The following is a 22,451-nucleotide window of genomic DNA, read 5'->3' as shown; positions in this document are numbered from 1 at the left end:
AGAGGCCTGCATAATAACTGGTAGTTTGTTCTGTTGTTAATCATTTCCCATCACTTTCTTATTTGAGAAGGATTATATGTTATTGTGTTGGTAGCTTTGAGGGGTGGGATGCATCACTTGATTGAACAATCAGTTGAGTGAAAGTTTAAATTCAGATTATATTGTTGAAAGACGTTCACGGTGACTGGCAGACCTATACTTTATCCTAAAATTAATTATTATTTTTTTCCTTTTTCTGAATGCATAGTCAAAAGTAAGCCACATCAGAGACCTCCTAAGTGGATAAACTTGGGCTCTTTCTAGAACAAGGTTTCTTAACTTCTGCACTTATTGCTATTTTGGGCTGGATAATTTGTGTTTGCCGGGCAGAGGGGCTCTCTGCTTTGAAGGATGCTTAGTGGTGTTTCCAGTTTCTACCCCACCAGATGCCTGGAACAAACTCTGCCCAACCCTGCCCTAGCCATGACAATCAAAATGTCTCCAGACATTGTCAAATGCACCCCCTGCAGGGGGGGAGGGGGGAGGGGGGCGGATACAAAATGCCTCTGTTTGAGAAGCACCACTCTAAAGGAACGTTGGACTTTTTCTACTTAATGAAGTAGAGAAATGAAAGAGTACTCCACTCGAATAGTGTCAGTTGTGACATTCATAAAATGTGGATCTTAACAATCATTACCCCAATTCTACCCTTTACCTCTTGGTAAAGCAACTTCATTATTGTGAGAACTTGCGGTTATTACCTCTGATTCAATCATCTGAGATCAACCATTAATTGAGAGGCAGCAATGTGCAGTGTTTATGAACGTCAAGTCCAAAGCCAGACCGCCTGGGCTCAATTCCCAGTTCTAACACTTGGTAGCAGCTGAGACCTTTGACAAGTTACTGCATCTCTGCTCTCAGTTTGCTTATCTGTAAAATAGGTATTATAATAATAACACCTACCTCGTGGGAGAGAACAGCTCGTTGTGATTAAGTGCCAAGTGTTCCATATGGTGAGTGCTTGAGCGTTCCTACTTTGCACAAAGCACTCTACTCCATGCTACTAAAGAGATCCATACAGAGAGATGGCTAGGACAAGGATTGTGCCTAAAGAAGCAAGGAGACACATTGTCAAGTATAGCACCAGGAAGAACGTGGAACAGGTGGGGGGTGTGGAGGGAATAAAACTAAGTGTGAACAGAGACCAGAATTAGCTGGGTTTAAAGATCCAAATTAGAATGTTTAGATTATCAGAGCTACTTTAAAAGCCATTTCAGGAGAGCAGTTAGAATTATCTCTTCTTGGGACCAGGAGCAAAAAGACAAGCCAGGATTAGGGCATCTTTTTAAAGGCACCTGAGCTGTAGGATTGATGACAAAGATACCTAACCAGGTAGAGCTGATGGTGTTAGGTCATCTGTTTTGATGCCTAACTGTGCCTGACTGATTCAGCTCTTGTCTGAATTGCTTTACCATGTCGCTCTAATGATGGATCAATAAATGTTTATTGAGCCCCTCTTAAGTGCTGAGCTGTGAACTGGATGCTTTATGGTGCACAAAGAAACATAGCTGTGGTCCCCACGCATAAGGATATAAACTGGGAAGACAGTCATAAAACATTAACAGCATGAGTCAAACATATATGCAATCCCACGGTTGAGCACAGGAAGCTTCTGAGATGCAGACTAAAAACTATTTCATAGGAACAACCACAAGAGTAGGATTTCATTCAGGGGTGGTGCCCAGAGATGCTCTTCTTGTCACCTGAGAGTGACACCGTCTCCTAACGAAGCTGAGAGCAGGGAGGATGCCGTGCCAGGTCACTAAGAAGGAAAAGTGTCTCTCCCTGAGGCTGGAGCTCCAGGGGTGGGGGGGATCTGTCCTCCACATCTCCATGTCCAGCTAGAAAGTCAGGACACGTATTTCTTGAAGACAATGAAGAACAATGATACCACTAATAATATGCTGTAGGTTAAAGAGGCTTCCGTGGGCCAGCTGGCAATCTAACCACCATTTATTCCAAGTTCTAAACAATGAAAGTACAAGTAAACTTTTCAGTGACAAGACCGTCATAATTTGGGGACTGCTTATACATAATTAATTCAAAAGAAGCGATACAGATAGTAATTGCTATGAATTCAGAAAAAAAAAAAAAGGCACTTTTCCCGAACTTGTGCTGGTCTGGGAGCTTTCATGAGAATGCCGGGATGGACTGCAGTTGAAGGGATATACACAATGAAATAAAGAGATACCATTTGGAAAGACAGACTGATCTTTATCCTCTAAATTTGCTCTATTTCTGCCATTAAGGTACTATAGAAATGGCATCCAGATATGATGTCTCAGAAGTCAAATCAGTGCCAATAAATTGAATTATCCCTTCATGCACAGGAATATAACTTCACGGTTAAGTAATATTTGCCTGTCATTCCTCAGGCTGCCGGATTCAGGCAAGAGCTGACTGGTAAACATGATACTTAACCAACTGACAAATTTATGAAGATAGCTCTGCTCTTACACAAGGGATATCCTATCAAAAATACCAGTGGAATGGATGTCACAAGGTCTGTGTTACTTTAAGCAAACCAATTTCTCAAAAGGGAAAGCCATCATCTGTCACTAATTAGATGAAATTAAAATGCACCCCTGTATCTCCTTTGAATATTCACAAGGTGCTGTCAGTCAGATGCCTTAGGTCTGAAACCAGAGGCAAAGCCAGAGTAACCTAAATACTGTGTGATTCAGATAATCCGCTTTCAAAGAGAAGAGGAATAAACGTTTGGAGACAGGTTCGGGCTCCTTAAACTATGGCGAAAGCAGCTGAATGTAGAGTCAGTGTGGCTGTGACCCAGCCTGAAGATGGGGGTCCTCTCAGTAGCCCGATGGCCCCAGGAGCTGGATAATCCTGAGTCCTCAGGATGTCCAGGCCACATTTTAGCTTCTCTTGTGACCGGTTGTCCTTCTGTCTGGTGGAGATCACGGAGACTTTACACTTGTCTTTACTTGAATTTTTGGAGTTTATTTTTCATGAATGAAGTGATGCAAAAATCATCAGACCTAAGCATTATTCAAACTTGCAAAAATTGCAGGTCTTAAAAAGACTGTATTGTCCACTACATTCATGTATGGCCAACTGACATAACTAGTCAATGCTTCCTCTCCCTCTCTGTCCATCTTCAGAGTTGAAGGGGTCTTAGAGACCGCTGTGCTAATCGCTGACTTTACAGGAGAAACAGACAGGAGATTTCCCAAAGGCCCAGTGTCTGGAGCTTCTCCAGCCAAATGATGTTATCACTATCAAACTGTTTCAATATTTTTTTGTCTTTGTAATAAAAACAGTATGTCCCTAACTCCTCCAATAAACACAAATAGCTAAGAAGACAAAATACAAAAAGACACAAGGGAGGCCAACTATAAGAAATATCTTCCTTCTTTTTCCTGAGTCATTATCTTTTGAGTTCATGCCAAGATTTTACAGATCAAAAGCAGGTGGGAGTGGAGAGCGTATTTGCATAGCTCCCAAAGGACTACTCAAGAGACCATCTCTCCATCACCTCCAACACCATCTCTTGTTGGAAGGTAAATTACAGGCCCCCAGTCAGGTAGCTGGAACATGAATGAACGGGCTATTTATACTGGTTTGTACATGTACAAAATCCGAGATGTCACTTCCAGGGCATGAATATGAAAAATTACCCCCAGGGAAGAGAAAGAAAATGCAAAGTAAGTGATTTCATAAACCAGGGTGTAGGCTCGTCCTGGGGAGTGAAGGTTCTCATCTGGGAAATGGAGTGCTTCTCCCCAGTGGTGAGTCACTATGTGAGGCAGCTCAGAGCCATGCAGGGAGCTCTAGATGTGGGGGTTTGCAGGTGAACCAGTGAGTGCCCTTCAGAGAGCCCCCACCTTGCTAAGCCTCCACGCCCTTTGCCGTAGCAGGAGGATGATAGTGTGACCTCTCAATGGTTCTGTGTAACTTAAATGAACATGGGTATAAACAGGAAAGTGAACTGGAAAGTTCTATAAATAAAAGGAAGGAGTAGCGGCTCCTTTCTGCAGGGCCAGTGGATCTGGCCATTTGGATCTGAGAGACTGTGTGTCCTCATGCCTGGCTTTGGACTGTATTCTGGTTCCAGCCAGAACAGCCTGCCCACAAAGCAGGTTGTGAATTAGATTAAAGACTACCTGGAGAACTCCCAGGCGCATTTGCTGTGCCGGGCAAGAATGCAGTTGGCACATGGGCAAGGGATGATTGTGCTCCAGGGGAACTGGGTGCGGCCGAGCTTAGCCCGACATGCTGGGCCCGACCTGCTGGGCTTGCCACGCCCTCTTTTATTTTATTTATTTATTTTTTGCTTGTCAAAATCACTAAACCAGAATGGAATGAAAACTGTGGGGCCTGAATAAGTTTCTTCCAACCAGAAAATTCTGTAATTCTAGACTTTTAAGTCTGGCAGCATTTCAGACACAGTACTCTTGGAGTACTGGGCATAAGAAAACTGGCACCTCTGTTTAACGAGAGGTGGAAGCCTTTGAAGGCCCTGTTTCCTCCGCTTGCTGAGAGTTCATTCAGCCTTTTATGTAACCTGTCCCAAGCTCCTTGTTCACTGGTTTCCTGCCTTTGAACTTGTTTGGCCTTTCCTACCTCTGGGACTTTGCACTTGCTCTTTCTCTGCCTCCTGCACAGTGCTCATGCTCAGTAGCAATCACTGAAGTCACTGGCAATCAAATGTCACCTGGGTGCTTTCGGGTAAACGGCATCAATTGCAAGCTAATCTGTGAAAAACTATATAATTCAGGGAATACCATCATTCCCACAGCATTCTTTCCCCACATCTCATCATGAACCTTCATTTTCTTTGCCTCAGTGAATTTATGAAGGAAGATTAGAAATAGTTTCCCTCCCCCTAGATCCTTGTAAATGGGGCTCTATTTTTGCCTGTTTCTTCATTGGCATCATTAGACATGTATATCTTCATGGCCACAAGTAAAATCCAGAGCATTCCAGGTGAAGGCCTTTGCTTTGGTCTTTGTTTCTTTCTTGACTTGGGGGAAAGCTGGACTCTCAGATCTAGACAGTGAAACCATACTGAGTAAGAATTGAAGGTCAGAGTATGTCTGTGAAGAAGAGCTGAGGATCTGTAATGGCCAACTTTTGAAAGGGTTGCCTAAGCAGATGTGGAAGCTATAAGAGATAATGAACTGAAATGTGTCAGACAGGAGGCCAGATTCCCATGCTGAAGTCATCCAAGGACATGTGAATATCCGAGATGCCAGTAGGGCATTTACAGATGAGGAAGCCCAGAGTTTAGAAGCATGACAATGTTGAAAGGTCGGACAGAACAATGGATTGAAGCAGTAATAGGAAACACAGAACATACCCAGTCTTCCTTCTCCATGAGCAGAAGACAGGAGGAGAGATAAGCAGCCTTCAAGGTCAGTGTTATTTATACACAACAGTTCTTCGTGACCCTCTGTATCTAGTTGTCTCCTACGGACAAGAAAAATTGCCAGACATGGTTACATACGATGGTACAACGATGATCTAAATGTGTACCAAACACTGCAGCACATTGCAGTTACTGCCAACGCTATCACTATCTCCTCAATAAATCTAGACATTTCAATGAGAAGTTAAATTTATTGGGAGTTTTTGGAGGAAGGTTTCTAGTTCTTTCACCAATAGGTTAACATCGGGCAGAAATAGAAAGTTTGCTGCTCAGAGTCCTATTTGAAGCTTTACCACAAATTCAGATCATTGGAATTCCAGTGTGTTCAGTTGAACTCCTCTGAAAACAGTGACTTTAATTACTTTGGTTCCCCACCCCCCGCCCCCATACCAGAGAATCAGGACATGAGCAAACAAGGGCATAGCCTCGCTTTAAGCCTATTCACTATTCAATTCTGGAAAATGCACTGCCAAGACTGGAAGGGTTTTAGTTCACTTAGATTTCTCCCAGAAACCAAAAAAAAAAAAAAAAAAAGAGAGAGGGGAACTTTGAGAAAGGAATGATGATACTTTCTTCACTGCTGTGTCCACAACAGCTTGTTCTGTGCCTAGCACATGCTCTATAATGTTGATTGATGGCTTGTTGTTTATGACTTTCTGGGGAGAGAGAGATGACAAGGAATGATCAGGAACTGAACAAAAAAATAATCACAAAATATCCGCACTAGAAATGAATTGATGTGCACTCCCCACCCCGTTAGCACTCTAGAAGGCCAGCCCCCGTTACTGTCCTTGTGCCTGACCATCCTGCACCGGTGGGTTTCAGCATTGGTAACTGGTTCAGAAGGTGAGTGCCCCGACTGGGGCTGATCACATCAGCTTGGCTGACTGGTTTCCCTCAGCTCCCTGACACTTCCTTTGGTACTTAAAAACATATCCTTAGGGTTTCATTATAGAAGAATTATCAGTCTCCTAGTTGGCTTGTTTTTTAATAGCCATTCATTTACTTCAATATACAATGATAAGGACTTAATTCAGGTTTAATGAGGCTTCAGTCAGCACAAAGACAAGTCCCTAAGTCAAATGTTGAAGGTGAAAACTTTTGAAGTCAAAAGTAGGATAAATGGGGTTATTGGCTAAAAATAGGCCCCCAAATGCAGACACTTTTCCCTCCCTGTACTCTGAAGACAGAGAGCAGACCATGCAGTCTGGGCTTTGCCTCAGCACGGGTAGACTCGGGCTTGCAAGGAAAGCTGGTTGTAGCAGAGGGAATTTAAATCCTGGGATCAGCACTTTGCCTGGGTTGTACTTGAATTTCTTTTTTTATTAATATTATGCTTGGGCCCCAAGAAGATGCATTCAGCCAGACTGACTTATGGCACTAAATGACTAGTTAACCATTACATACTAATCACATAAATATGGTTTATGCAATGATACAAAATGGTTTATGAAATCACTCTTAAACCATCTTTTCAACAGTAATTATACCAGTTCTGTAATTCCTTAAGCCAAGCAATATTGGCAAGAATTGGCTTCAGCACCTTTAATATTCTGATGGTTATCATGCAGAGTTGCCACTGCAGTAAAATGACAGGGTCGTATTTAATTTCTCGTCTTCCAGTGCATTTCTCTTTTTTCCTTTTCACATTAAAACATACTTCATAACATTTCATCATGGGAGAAGGCTGCATAAGTTTCCAGTTGCTGTAATTTAGTTAAACCATAAAATTGTTTCCAGATTACCAACCATGAAATGGAAAGACAATCTTATTTATGAATTTATAAATCAGATAATCTCCCTCAAATGAATCCTGAAACCAGAAACACTTTGATGATTAAATAGGAGGGAAAAAGTTTTCTCATTACCATGTGTCAAAAGAATTGTATTTTTGTAAAGTGGTTTTGGCCAAGGCAGTGGAACACGTGCATGCGGCGCCTTGGTCACGTGAGGCCCCACTGTTCCTGGACAATGGCAGAGAATTGCTCCTCCTCAGCCATCAGGCTCAAGTCTTCTAAACTCTCAAGGCTCTGACAGATCATGTCTCCTTCTTGGTGGCCACACCAATGACATAGCCCATAGGAGGCCACTCTAGGAGCGTTCACAATCACTCAGAGATAGAGAGTATGTGTGTACAGGACCGAGTAGAGAGCTTTGCTCCAAAGCATCCAAACTCTTATCCCAGGCAGTTCTGTGATTATGTCCACATCGTGTCTGATGGGTAAGGAAGAGTGGAGTGCTATGTGGGTGTTATCTTTCTCTGCATCCTAAAACCTGTCTGGGGGAAGCCCAGTGAGAAGCCAAGTACCCATTGAGCCAAGGAAAAGGCCAAAGGCATGTATGAAGCCCTGTGGAAGCCTGTGTGGAGAGGACCCAACCAGTGCTGTGACATCCTGCACTTATTACATGGTGATGAGGCCACTGAAGGGCAGTGTTCTGAACCTGGAATGTTTCAGGGGCTTTGCTTGGTTTTTAATGCTGCCGCCCTCCTTTGTTAAATCAGGTAATGAAAGCTGTTGACCGGAGAGAGCCTTCAGAAAAAACACTGATTAAACCCTAATCAGAGCCTATGTTGGAATCCCTTCTGTCATTTCCGCCCGTCAGATTCTCATTTAATCTCTGCAGTCATTGCCTTACCTATTTCTCAACATTGCTCTCATCTGTATCTGGATCGGTGGTCACTGTGCCTTCCTATCTACCCTCTAGCTTCACAGACTCCTTTAAGCCACTTCCCAACCAAAGCTGCCACTTAAAGAAGGAAGGAAGGAAGGATTCCTTTGCATTTGCCTAGGATTGAGTAAGAGCAGTGAACTAGTACCATGTCAAGGAGGTCTGAACGCACTTCCACTCAGAGTCATGCGCTTGACTCCAGCATTACTGTGGGAAGGATGGGGGGCACTAGACAACTTTCTTCGAGTGCTCAGCACATCTGCTGGGTGTCATTCATTTACCAAAAAACCATTTGTCTAAGTTTATGTCCCCCACATGGCAGGTGGCATGATCACCCACCACCATCTTTTCTTTGCCCCTTGGGTCTGATAAACTTGGGATTTCTACTGGATGTTTACTAACCTGATTTCCTGATTGGGATTTCGTACTAAGTTCTCTGTTTGGCACATGCACTGTCTTATGGCAGAGAGGAGGCCAAAAGCCCAGGTAAGACTCAAAATGCTTGGCAACTCAGAAGTTAAGCCTTCATTACTCTGCCTGGAAACAACTGGAAAGTCACTCCATGGAATCTCTATGTGTGATTTCTTCTCTCCACACCAGTAGAACAAAGAAATCATACTATTAACTCTCCAGTTGGGTATTTTTTCCTTACTGTGTTTACAACCAGTAACTATTCAGCCTGCATGACTTCCATCCAAGAAACTCAGTATTGTGACAGAACCGTCCATTTTAAAATAAAGAAAATGCCTGGAATTCTGAAGCCAGAAACTTGTAATTGTGAAATTAAGCTCAGTGTTTCATAGAGCACTAAGGGTTATACTCCCAAGGCAAAAACACAAGGCCAAAAGATTGTGTATGGACAAAATTACCCTTGAAAATCCTCTTGATTGTACAGACTTACAGATACATCATCAGTCATTTAGTCCAACTTAACCAGTTATTTTTTTTTTCTAGTGAAGGAATAGTCCACCGTGATTTTTCCCACTGGATACCAGATAAAGAAGTTGGCTTGTGTTTAAAAGCCACGGTGTATGAATATGAATATACTGTTTGTAGTACAGGAATCACCATTGCTAACACTACCAGGGGCACATAGGGTGTAGACCCGCAGTGAGGAGTGGGGTCACTTCTCTGTCTCAAGCTGACACCTGCTATGACCCCTGTGGATGGGGTACGTTGGCAGCTGAGGTACCTGCACTATTCAAACCGTTCACAGCTGTCCCTTGTATTGCTTGAAACTACCACATGTGTATAATCGAATTCACATGCAGTGACCTCTGCACTGCCCATTCATCCTTAGTGGGGAGAGGTCACTTTGTTGTGGTAATGTTTTTATCATGTGGTGAAAATAATGGTAATACTGTGAAATTGCTATTGTCCAGGGTATAGAAATGTGAACCTATTTCAAAAGCCAGACTAGGGATCCCTGGGTGGCGCAGCGGTTTGGCGCCTGCCTTTGGCCCAGGGCGCGATCCTGGAGACCCGGGATCGAATCCCACGTCGGGCTCCTGGTGCATGGAGCGTGCTTCTCCCTCTGCCTGTGTCTCTGCCTCTCTCTCTCTCTCTGTCTCTGTGTGACTATCATAAATAAATAAAAATTTAAAAAAAAAAGCCAGACTATTTGTGATGTAGCAGCAGCGAGCCCTGAACAGAGAGGCACAGTATCTGTGCATGGTGCATCACTGAGAGGATTTTTCATTTGTGTCTTGAGATGGTCAAATTGTCAGGGATGTTTGTCTTCCTGCTTGATTCTGTAGAAGTCCCCAGGTTAAGGTTCCTATGGCAGCCAGACATTGATTCCAATCATATTTTTTCTTAAGAGACATTCATTTGCGTTGCTCTTGGGCTATGAAACAATTATTACTCCACACTCCACAAACATCTCCATCACTGACACTGAAACCTGGCAACGGCCTCCCAGCTGATGAGTACCGCTTGGAAGTCTGTGCCACCAGGCCACAGCTGGCCTAGGACACCACTGACACCAGAGACAAAATTGCGAATGCAGGGCAGAAAGTCGCAAGAACACTCCGGGCAAACAATTATTTCAGAAGGAGGCACTTCTCAGTTTTCCGGGAGGCCTGTGCTCACTCATCTTTCTGGTGTTTTTTCAGTGAGATCATTGGGTTAATATTAAACTCTAATCATCGAATCTGGAACTCAGCGGGGATCTGCAGGCTTTTCACATTCCCCGGAGCCAGGATGGGGTGAACTTTGGCAGCCAACTAGGTGGTACATTTTATAACCCTCAGGTGATCATTCACCTAGACAAACCAGTCTGAAAGTCAATATAGCTTTAACAAACAATTCTCTTGTTTTACAGAGAGAGGATGCAAGCCATGGAGAAACAGATTGCCAGTTTAACTGGCCTGGTTCAGTCTGCGCTTTTTAAAGGGCCCATTACAAGTAATAGCAAAGATGCATCTAGGTAAAAAGAAGAAAGCAAACCAATGAAAATAATTCAATCTGTTTCTCTTTAATCATTAAGATAATTCATTCATTGAAATTCGTTTTCTTGTAATCATTTCAAGGCTGAAAATATTACCATCTCTATGAATCATGGTTTGTTTGTTTGTTTTTCCTTCTTGTAATTCTTGGCCGAAGGTCACACTTTGGCCCAAGAAGGGGAAATGGGCTTCCCAGTGCATGTGGCTTCATGGACCACTGCGCAGTGCCTGCAAGTGCCATCCACTTGTCTCCACGTCCACCTCATTTGAAAGTCATGAGCGCTGCTCAGCTGCATTCCACCAGCAGTGTCAGATGCACACCTGGGAAGCCTCTTCCATCCCGGCCAATAGTGATGCTGATGCTAAAATGCCCTCATTGCTTGATACCATCACTAGCTGCTGCTAATTGCTTCGAATAGTGAATGGAAGGGGGAAAAAAATGGAGGCTTTTGAAAACTGTATAGCTGACTCTCTTTTTCTTTTATTCAGCGAGAAAATGATGAAAACCACAGCCAGTAAGAGCCACACGGATAGTGCAGGTAAGTGTTCTTTGGAGCCTCCAAGGGCTGCCTTTGATTAGCTTTGGCTGGTTTCAGAGCATTTAATCTTCCTCTAGGACACCTAATTGGTGTGATTTCAGAGGCTTTCTGGATAACCCCACCACACTGTCCCTGCTTAATGCTGAAACTCCAGATTAGTCATTAATTAATTTGGAGGGGGGTGTGTGTGGCCTAAACTCTTCTTGTCCTCTCCTCTCCATTCAGCCTTTATTCATTCATTCACTCTTCTTTCATTTATTCCTGTATATGGCCCTACATCCAAAAAATATATATGTGTCTGTCACTGGGCAGGGACAATGGGCATCATTTGGATAAGGCTGCCTCCCTGGAATTCTTAAGGCTGTGGGGAAAACAGATACAGAACAAGTAATTATGAGCACAGGGTGAATGTTTAACCAACAGATCTAGCCTAGACCAAGACATTGCCCTGAGGAAGTAACACAGGCTGAGGCACAAAGGATGAATGGGACTTAGGTGAGTGAGGAGAGAGGAGAGCCACTGGGGAGAGGGGGAGGATTGTGCAAATGCTGTGGTAAGGAATTTAAATAGTATTCTAAGTGCAAAGTGAAGCCATTGGAAGGTTTTACAGTGAGGAAGGACCTCAGCTCAACTACAGAATGGGAATGGACCAGAAGGGTGCCAGTGGTCAAGGTGGAAGAGAAGGTATGCTCGTACCAGGGCCAGCTTTTTAAATGCTGGCATCCCCCAGAAGAAACCCCAATTATATTCCCAGTGGAGTTCACCAATATCCAGGTATATTTGATGTCTATCTTATACCGCAAGCTCAAGGTGGGCCTCCTCTCAAGAATAGGAGATCTTCCCTTGTATTGGATTAGAAATCAAAATCATTACCAGGGACATGTTCAGCTACTGAATTACACAGGAAGCATGTGACCAGTTGGTGTAACCCCTAATTTGGGGAAGCCACAGAGTGTTGGGCAGCATGGTAGAGTGGATAGGGCTTGGGACTACAGTTGAGACATCTGCTAGACCTGGTTCCACCCTAGCTAAGTTTGGGCAGTTCAGCTTTAAAACTATCAAGGCTGGGCGTCCAGCATTTCCAATCCTCATGAGATTTGTTGGCTTTCTTAGAAATTAATCAGTGACCTTGGCGGCAGCCAGAGAATTATTTCGCAGAAATTGCTAAACTTGTCTTCAGGCTAGCTGCCAGTTTGTTTGGAAGACGTTGATTCGTTCATTTATTTTCTCATCTATTATGAACTCAAGAGGGAAAAAGGAATCTATTTGAACTCAGAAAAACAGACAGTGGAATGGCGGTCAGCAGGGGCGGAAGGTTGGGAGAAATCTGGAGGGTATTGGGTCAAAACTACCAACTTCCAATTACAAGATGAACAAGTTTTGGGGAAATCTAATGTACCTCGTTGTGATTATAGGGAACAATTCCTAACTATATACTTGGAAGTTGCCAAGAGAGTAGGTCTTAAATGTTCTCACCACAAAAAGGAAATGGCAATTATGGGACATATGATGGATGTGTGAGCTAGCACTATGGTAATAATCATATTGTAATATGTAAGTATATCAAATCAATACATAGTGCATCTGAAAGTTACACAATGTTTTGTGTCAATTATGTGTCAGTGAAGCTGAGGAGAATAGAGAATGTCTACTGAGAACAACCTTCCATGCCTCTGGATTCTATTCTAGGAAATAAGTGCCTGATACCATTGTTCTAATCAAGATGCTCAGGCTCTTTTATACTCTCCTTTTATTCCTTTTCACTTTTGCTAACATCATCATCATCATCATCATGGGAAACACCTTAGTGTGTGTTTCCCATGGACCAGGCACTGTCCTGAGTGCTTTCCATGCCCAAACTCATTAGCTCCCCATGCATCTTCAGAGGATGGATCCCGTTGTTATTTCCATGTTCCCAATGAGAAGACTAAACACGTGTCCGCACATCCAACACACATCCACATGGTCCACCCACCTGTCATTTTAGCTCATTCTTTGGTGTTGAGGTGCCCTCGTCTCTTTAAAGATATGTAGGCTGTTTCATCTCTTTGGTGTGAAAAAAATTTGTAAGTGTCTCTATTGGGGCGAGGAGAAAGAAGCAGGTGTAATATCCTTGGGATGCAGTTGCCAGGGTGGAATCAGTAGGTCCAGAGGGATGAACATGGGTAGCACTGGCAACAGATCAGTTTTCTCCTCCGTGAGGCTGAGCCAGTTCACGATGGCACCGACAACTGCACATGCATTGTTGCCTGCATCTCTGCGGAGTTTGGTCTCTCTCATTCTCCTGTGTCAAGGCTAGATGTGGTCCACAGGGCTTCGGTTGCCATAGCAGCCTTGTACAGTGCACAAAATGTATTAATTCTTCCAGAATCCTAGGAAGTAAGCTACAAGACAAAAAACGTCATCCTTCTGTAGACAAGTACACGGAATTATAGAGAAGTCAGGGAGCTCTTTTGGCCAAGGGTGAATAAAAAAGGGAAAACCAGATTTCCTGTTGCTTTAGGAAGATTGGGTTTATGGCAGCTGTAAGAGAACAGAGGAATCCTTTCATTTTGAAGACATATCATGCATCTTCTGTTGTATATTATATCATTTTGCACGCATAATCCCGTAAGGAAGATGTTAGCCACACCGCTACAGGAGGCACAGCCAGTCCTGCCAGTTCCCAAGCCTGTGTTCTTTCTATCCTGACAGGATACATTAAATTCACATCAAATTTGCATTAATAAGATTCCTATTACAATGTACTTGACCTAAGGCAGATCTGGTAGGAGAGAGGGGGAAGGGCGAAGTGCAGAGAAGGGAGTGAGGTTGTGCAGACTTGTCTGGGAGTGTTGGGAGCAGAAAGCAAGCACCTCCCATGTGGGTGTGGAGAGCACATCCCAGGCCCAGTGCCCCTCGTCTGAAGGGGAACTCATTTGACACTCAGGGTTCCCACCTACCAAATCCAGCTCCATCCATAGATTCTGGGGCCCCTGCCTCTAGGTCTCAGGCTATTGCTGCCAGCCTCAGCTTTTCCACTTGCTGACCCTCCAAGGGGAGGAGGGGAGCCTGGCAGAGGCTGCCCCTGCCCACTCTGCCCAGAGAAATAATAGTTACAGTTAGCCAGAGCGGGGATTCTCTGTGTGCCAGACATTGGGATAAGCAGTTCACATGTGTTTGTTCCATTATCCTACACAATAGCCCATTTACCCATTTTACAGATAAGGAAACTGAGAAAGATGTCACCTTACCTACCCGAGGTCACAAAACTAGGAAGTGGGTACTGAGAACAATTTCCAGGATTCTCGTTTAAATCATTGAGTGGGTAATACTGCCACTGGTTAAAATTAGACCTACAGGGACAGAAAGAAGTTTAGGGAAGATGAAGAGAAATAATGAATTTGACCTGCTTGCAGAAGAGCCCTGGAGCAATGCAAAGGTATTGGTATGCGCTTCCTAGAGGAGAGGAGAAGCTTCCTAGGAAAACATACCAGGATTTAAAGGATTGACTGAGGAAGAAGGAAGTGAGTGATAAAGCCCAGCATCACACCACAGAGGTGTCATGTCAGCCCAGCATCTGTTGGGTGGACACCTGACCACTGGCCATCTTAGAATGAGCCATCCAATGAATGAATCATGGAGTTAGAAATTAGATTTAGTGGATTAGGTTATAGGTGAAGAAATTTTACAAGTCAGTGTAGATTCTATAAAAACATTTGGTGGCAAAGGATACTTTCTACAACCGATGATCAGCATTCAACTCTAATAGATGGTGTGTCAACTCTGGCCCCTCCTCCATGCGGGAGACAGGTAAGGTGCTCTGGTGCCCTCACTGTGTTAGGGAGGAGAGGAGATGTAGAAGGAATGAATGTGTGCCTTCCTTTGGCTAAAGAATAGCAGAACAGTTCTTTAATACCAAATGGGAGGTAGCCAGCTACTAGCTAGCACTGTGTCGTTTTCATTGGAGAAATACCTTGATGGTATCATTTGCCGTGCACGTGATGTATGGTGTCAGTGTGTGTTTGCACGTGCATGTGTGTATACATGCATGTGTGTTGGTGTGCACATGTGCCTATGCTTGTGGGCGTGGAGTGACGCTAAAGTAACCAAACTGAATGTAAAAAAAACTTCTAATTCATTATGATCACCCTCAGAATACTCAGCTTTGAAGGTGCTTGTTAATTCTGACACGCTGGTGTTATCGGAAATGTCACTAGATGTTCTTTTTACTGAAGACCTTCATAGTTGGAGAATGTTCTTTGGAACAGTTGCAGAGATGGCAAATCTTGCTCTGCGGAGGATGATTTCGATTTGACCAAAAGTTGGTCATCACCGTGACCGGTGATGATAAGAATGGCCCGCTAGCTTGTACAAATAACAAACAGCTCTTTGTCTGTCCAACTGGGATTCCTTTGGAAATCCTTAAAATGCTTTTGGTTCTGCCCTCCTGACTTCCCCAAGGGGGCCGTGAGAGGGCTGGGAAGCTGGTTCTGGAGGGTGAGGAACTTGGTGTGCCATCAGCTCTCATTGACATTGCAGAGGGCAAGCAGAAGGACAGCTGTGAGCACTCCCTCGCTCACTGGCATGCCATCTAGCCATCTAGCCCCTGGCAGCCGCTCCACCAAGGCTTGCAGGGCTGTATGTGCAAGGAAGGATTCCCCTGGTTTGCTGAGCCCAGATGGAAGGAGAGGCCACTGTGCTGTATCCACTTCAGAGTATGCAAAGCAGCAACAGGGTTTGGTCCTGGAAGGCCTGCCCAGCCTACTGCAAACCCTCCAATTTGTCCTTTACAGAAAAGAGAGTTAACCAGAAGAGGGTGTGTGTGCGTGCATATGTGGTGTGAACTCAGTCTACTCTGTAGGCCTCTTCCGGAGAACTGCATTGTCCTATAAAAACAATAGCACTTCCTTTTGATTCCTGTACCTTGCTGATCCTGTAAGTGCGACTTGGGATCCTTTTGGAAGCATTTTCCGAAGCACACTTGGTCAAATCAGGCCCTTTCCAGATGGACTTAAAAATCCATGTGGCTTAAGTTGGACCCAAGGAGCACAAGTATGTGGCAGCTAGAAAACTAATTAGGAAGAGTTTTTTTCTGCTAACTTTTTTGATTCCTCTCCTAGAGAACTTTTGAACAATGCCTGATTTTTCTCACTAAAGGAGATGTGAGCAGAAGTCCTGCTTCTTTGGATCCGCAAACCTGAAGGGATTCATGAGAGTACCCTGTTCTTATTACTTGCCCCTTGGTGACTGGGTGAATCTGCCCAGAACTAAGTGCATGTTCTCAGGATACATTTGCCTGCAGGAAGTAGTCATGTAAGCACCCTGTGTTAGGTCCCAGAATTTTAAAAAATATTTATCTGGGGACCCCTGGGTGGCGCAGCGGTTTGGTGCCTGCCTTTGGCCCAGGGCGCGATCCTGGAGACCTGGGATCGAATCCCACATCGGGCTCCCGGTGCATGGAGCCTGCTTCTCCCTCTGCCTGTGTCTCTGCCTCTCATTCTCTCTCTCTCTCTCTCTCTCTCTGTGTGACTATCATAAATAAATAAAAATTAAAAAAAATAAAAAATAAAAAATATTTATCTATTATAAAATTATAGATATTCACTATGCAGATTTAAAAATAAAAAAGTGCTAATAAAAAAATTTAAGAACTCAGGGTGCCTGGATGGCTCAGTCAGTTGGGTAACTGATCCTTGATTGATTCTTGATCTCAGCTCAGGTCCCAACCTCACAGTCATGAGTTCAAGCCCTGCATTGGGCTCCACATCCAGAGTAGAGCCTACTGAAAAAAAAAATTGTACATACTGCTCTGCGATCTGCCTTCTAGAATGTGACATATACAGACTACAAACTATAATTTTGCATGAATGTTCCATAATTTAGACCCAGTTTGTTTGTTTGTTTGTTTGTTTGTTTATTGCCATTTAGAGGACCAACATAATTTAAAATTTTTTTCATACTGAAGGAGTTACCAGTAATCTGTATTGGGATGGGACTCAGAGCCTTGACTTTCCTTTCTGGGATGGTTCTTAGGTTTTTGGCTCCTCTTTTCTCCTAGGAACGCTCCATGTTTCTGGAGGGAAGACTCTCAGTGCTCTGGAGTCCTCCGGGCCACCCAGCCAGCCCCTGCCTGCCAGCACCTCGGCCATCCACATGAGCCTGCTCGACATGAGGCGGAATGTGGCTGAACTCAGGCTCCAGCTCCAGCAGATGCGACAGCTCCAGGTACCGACCAAATTTTGTGTGGACGATGTCCTCTGTCTTCGTTCCCCAAAGTCAGTTTTCTCCTCCCTGATCACCTCTGACATCCCTAGCCCCTCAGCACCTTCCTGGCGCTCTCTCTACCCTTTGTTCCCAAGAGCTAATTGAAGACCTGAAGAGTAGCCCCATAAAGGCATGGTTTTCTCTCTCACACACATAAAATTGGTCTGGAGCCTCCCACTGCAACTTGAGTCAATCTATAACCACTTCTTGAAGCTAGGCATGCTTTTACACATGAAAAAACCATTAAACATCTGTTTTTTGGAGGAGAGCTGGGAAGAGCAAAGCCTGTGGAGCATTCTAATAGCCAGTTAAGACTTCCTGCTTACAGTGTTTCGGCTCCTTGCCCCTCCTCAGTGAGAAGGCGCAGAGGTGTGACAGGCTGCACGCTGTTTTTGCAAGGAACCAGCATGTATTTAGAAATGTGAGTTTAGACTAGAAGATGAATTCATAAGATGAATTCAGAGAAGTCATAGTGGAAGATTTGTTGAGAAACACATCTGCATTTTATTTGGATAGGGTGTCCCATAATGGTTTCCTTACCTTTGTCCGTTGTTCAGGAATCTATGAACTATGTAGGATTCGAAGGGGGTGGGGGATGACCCTTTGTGTCACTAATCTTGGTGAATCCGTCCCATCAATCCGATGAAGCACACAAATGTATTGTGTGGTTCTGAGTATAAGGAGTTGGGGTTGGGCATTTCTTTGAGATGGCTTTATGAGACCTTTATGAGATGCTTCCTGTGTCAGCCTCAGGCCCCCCTACCTTGATGGGAGGTTGATCATCGAGGATGTAGTGCTGGCTTAGACTACCCCCAGGCATCTTCCCTGACTTCAGGAAGCTTATAATCTAAACAGCGGGGCGTCTTCAGCTCTCACATCTGAGCTGGTGCCACAGCTTCTCTCTCCTTTCAGCTCACTTGTGGCCTGAGCCCTACATTTGTCACCACCTCATTAAAGCTGAGATGGTGATTTCCTCTCACCCTCCACGTACAAGCAGAACAAACAGAAAGGCAGCAGCTTGAGAGCCCTGACCTGGGGCCTCCACCGTGAATCATGAGCGCTATCAGGACAGACCACATTGCTCGGTGTTCAGGTCCCCAGAGGCTACTGTGTCTCCCAGGCCACGTCCCAGATCTTTTAGACAGCCCACGCAGAGCCATCTCGGGGCTCTTCTGAATCATCACCTGCCACCTTTTCCCCACCTTTCACCTTTCCTTCTCCTTGGTTTGCAGTTTCAAAGACACGTTGCGGTGAAGGGGAGTGTACGGGTTGGGCCGAGGGTGTGTGCTGCGGTGACAAAGTCCAGTGTCCGTGGGGTCCGGGCAGTAACTTAACAAGTGAAGTGGAGGTGGGGCAGTGATGAGTTGGCCTTTCCTCAAAGATGGTCACCACTCTCGGCTCCAGCCACTTCTCAACCTGACACAATTCGAGGCTAGTGGTGTTCGGGAAACAGAGGTTTTATGTGACATTTTTGTATTCATTCTAAAAAAGGTTGGAAAGTAATTAAAAACCAGTCATTTAGTACTCAGCAGGCCAAATGACAAATGTGCAGGCCGGGGATGGGTCTGTCCCATGGCAGGTTCTTCCCTGGGAGTTTTGGAGGGGACACCCCTTCTCCCATGGCTCCTGCCTTCTAATGCCACCTGCTGGCTGTGTGGAAATGATCACTCCTCACTGGACCCTTCCAAGAAAAAAATTCCTAAATATCATTTGTGCTCTTTCCCAAGTGAACATTTGTTGGTATGGGTAAGGGGTGGGGTTGCTTTAGCTTGAGCACCATGCTTCCTCTGAAGTGTGGCACATTTCATGTGGAGGCTGATGTGCGTGGCTGTGGCATCACTCTGGGCTTGTTTGGTTTTCTGGCCAGCTAAGGATGGGAGTCCCCACAACCCGCCACGCCTCCATGGGAACCTTGAACCGTGAGAGCTGAGTTTCCAAATCCTAGCTCCTCAAGAAATGCAGTTCTTCAGTTGAGGTCTGGGAATGCTATTGCCATAGGATTGCTCAGCCTCTTTGGCTTTGAGGGTGTAAAGAAGAGTGAGCCGATGTGCTCTCGAGATTTGAAGTTTGTTGAGGCCTGAAGAGCAGATGCATAGGGAAAAATTAAACATTTTGCTTCCCAACCTGATGGCTATTGTTTCTTTGCATTGTGTCTTTGCATTTCCTGTGTCCCCATCAGCTTTCCAGCCTGTCAGTCCTCTGTCTTACTTTCAGTCAGGGGAGTCTATCTACTTAAGACAAAAACAATTTAGAGTAATTAACCCATCTCGGCACCAGTTCTCCTTTAGCATATGTATTAATACACCAGAAAAGAAGTGCAACCCCAAAGTGATTATAAGTCCAATAATGGAACTATCATTAGAGATATACGAAACTCCGTAGAATAGTCTCCAAAGAACAAAAATTGAATTAGAAATTCAAATGTTCTTTGAACTGTGTTATAAAATAGTGAAACTGAATGAAATCTTTTGTGCTTGGCAACCGGCTCCAGTAATTAGATAATTACATCACTGGAAAATCCTAGACTGTAGAGCATATCCTATTTGAGCATTTTATTTTCAGAATTGATGGATTATTCTCAGAAATAGAAATTGGATGAGGACACAGTGGGATGGGTAGTTTAAATAGAGCAAAAAGAATGTCAAGGGAGGCAAAAAGAGCCTAAGCAAAAGATGAAGAAGACCACTAAAACTCTTTTCATGCAATTCCCTCCTCTCCAATTTCACATGAATTATTGGTCTAAGAGAGTGGTTCTCAATCCTAGCTACCTATTAGAATCCCCCCCTGAGGCCTTAACAAAATATCAGTACCTGAATACCACTGCCAGAGTCTGACTTCATTGGTGTGAACAAGACCCGGCGCTGGTGATTCTAGAATGCTCTGAGGTAAGAACTATTGCACGTGGGTATTATGAATGCTCAGTCCATTTAGACACCTCTTGGAAATATCAAGGTCTCAGTCAACTATCACAAGGGTGAAACAGAAACAGATAAACCTACCACCCTGTAAGTGTGCAAGACACACCCGATGACTTCAAAGCCCTGACTTCAAATGAGGCACCCCATTCACAGTAGCTAATAGAATGTTTTGTCTACTTAGTTATAAAAACTACAAGAGCTATATGGAACTTCTATGTTGTCATGTCCCCATTCTAAGGTAACAGTTGGGTCAATTCTTAGATGGCAACAATGGACAAAGGAACAGATGAAGATCTTGTACCTAATAATTGCTTCCTTCAGAAGATAATTATCTTTGTCCATTACCTATTCTGGTGTGATTTAGAAAAAGCTTACTTTTCCTAAATGATGAGCTACATGTTTTTTTTTTTTCCAAAATGCCACAGTACTTGGATTTTCCCAAAGTAATTCTACATCCACCAAAGAGATTGCAGTTCTTCTGTTTCTCTCTGTGGGCTGAAGGAAGAGATAAGTTTCTAGAAGATATGGTACAAGTTCTGTGAGGGCTACATGAGATTTGGCCTAAAGAGAGAATGGAGATGTCCACTTCTCTAATTCCCACAATTTTCCTGCCTTGGTTCCCTTTTCCTTATTGTGCCCCCTGATAAACTTTTACAAAATGGGGTTATTCTGAACTTAATGTTCTATTCTTAAGACAACTGAGGATTTACTATGCTATCCTAAGAGAGAAAGGAGGTAAAATACCAACATAAAAAAAAAAAAAAAAACTAGCAGTACACAGAGACCTTGTATTTGAAATGATAAAATTCAATACAGTTATTTTAAGGTGCCTTTTTAAATAAGATAGTGCCTTATAGAAATGTGCCAGAGTATCATTTATCTTTTGACATCCCCCCCAAAAAATGATCATGTGACTATGCATCCCTATGCTGAGCAGATCTATTTTTCCTTACTGGGAAGAAATAATTAATGGAACTAGTCAGGGTTTGACAATTAGGCTGCCATACAATGCACCAAGCCTAGATAGACCTTCACACAGAGGCTATCTAAGATGGGGAGTCATCTCCCAGATAACATGTGGTTGTGACTAGGCATCTTATACATTGTTCCCTATAGCCTGGGGAACTTAACAAGATAGTCAGGAATCACTCTGGAGTCTAGCTATCATCATGAAACTCCTTGATTTACAGTACAACCACTATTAAGTGTCACTGCTGGACAGAAAATCAGTCTCACTATATGACACTGTTGGCTGGACTGATAGATTTTACCTAAGAAATTAGGATTCAATATGTGAGGTGGATGCCCATTTTGAGGTGGGTGGAATTAGTTTTAGGTGGTTTCCTAGTCCTGGATGTTGATAAAGACAACTTACTTGATTTAAGTAAATATTTAATGGCCAACAACATTATTTCTGAGCATTTTTATAAAAATGTTAAGGCATAGCATTTAAAATAAATTTATGTTTCCAGAATAAGTGGGTAATTTTAACTGTACTTACCTTCCCACTGTTGACAATTAGAACACTGAAAAAAATTTTAAATATGTGTGAAACAACTATTTCCCAATATTGGATAACAGACAACACAGGATTGTAATCCTTAGGAGTATAGAAGCAAAGGAAGTGAAACCTACACCTGACTCAGCTTTCTGCCTGGCAACACTTTTCAGATCATCATGTAGAAAGGAATGACCCAAGCAGAACACTGATGGTCTAACTCAGGAGATAAAATGAAAGTTTAGAGAGCTGAAACACCTAGAATTTGTGGAGTAGAATACCAAATAAGAGGAAGCTCTGCAGAGAGAAGCCTATATAATATAATCTATGGTCTGTCATTGAATAATAAGCCAAGCATGTGTTGTGTGAAAGACCACCAAGCCAGGCAAAAACAAAATGGGAGGCTCTAAGCTAAAAAATCCCCAGAGCTCACACAGGGCTGGGTACCTTGACAAGCAAGAGTAAAGAGGCTTCATTGATCACCTCGGGCATTCAGTGGAGATCAAAGAAGAACTATGTTCCTGTCTTGGGGATAAACTGGTCCCAGAGTAAAGGCTACCCTAGATTCACCATAACAAAGCTGAAAAGAGTAACTCAACCATCTGCCAGAGCAACTCCACCTGTAATGGAAAACAAAATCTGGAACTGCCTGTCCAGCACTCAATCAAAAATTACTAGACATGTGAAGAAAAATCAGCAAAGACTAAT

General features: G+C 43.7%; 1 protein-coding gene and 1 long non-coding RNA gene across 23 annotated transcripts in view; one reads left to right on the top strand and one right to left on the bottom strand.

Annotated features, from left to right (window-relative positions):
- Positions 1–22,451, top strand: part of KIAA1217 (KIAA1217 ortholog) — a 433,418-nt gene that overhangs the window by 376,496 nt on the left and 34,471 nt on the right. For 17 of the 22 annotated variants that reach the window (XM_072825344.1, XM_072825343.1, XM_072825342.1 and 14 more), the window contains 3 exons: positions 10,419–10,523; positions 11,032–11,081; positions 17,122–17,288. In XM_072825344.1, coding sequence (XP_072681445.1) covers positions 10,419–10,523; positions 11,032–11,081; positions 17,122–17,288 — 322 coding nt within the window. The remainder of the gene's footprint in view (positions 1–10,418; positions 10,524–11,031; positions 11,082–17,121; positions 17,289–22,451) is intronic. The other 5 variants (XM_072825348.1, XM_072825346.1, XM_072825351.1 and 2 more) reach the window with 1 other exon arrangement.
- LOC140633188 (uncharacterized) lies at positions 10,475–20,410 on the bottom strand. The gene is made up of 4 exons (XR_012030811.1): positions 20,138–20,410; positions 17,868–19,404; positions 13,057–13,465; positions 10,475–11,442 (listed from the first exon to the last, which is right to left on the bottom strand). It is a non-coding gene; the product is annotated as an uncharacterized lncRNA (long non-coding RNA).

Source organism: Canis lupus, chromosome 5 (assembly GCF_048164855.1).
Source record: "Canis lupus baileyi chromosome 5, mCanLup2.hap1, whole genome shotgun sequence".
Taxonomy (NCBI): Eukaryota; Metazoa; Chordata; class Mammalia; order Carnivora; family Canidae; genus Canis; species Canis lupus.
Note: the sequence above shows the minus strand (reverse complement) of the source record. Positions and strands in the feature narration are given on the sequence as shown.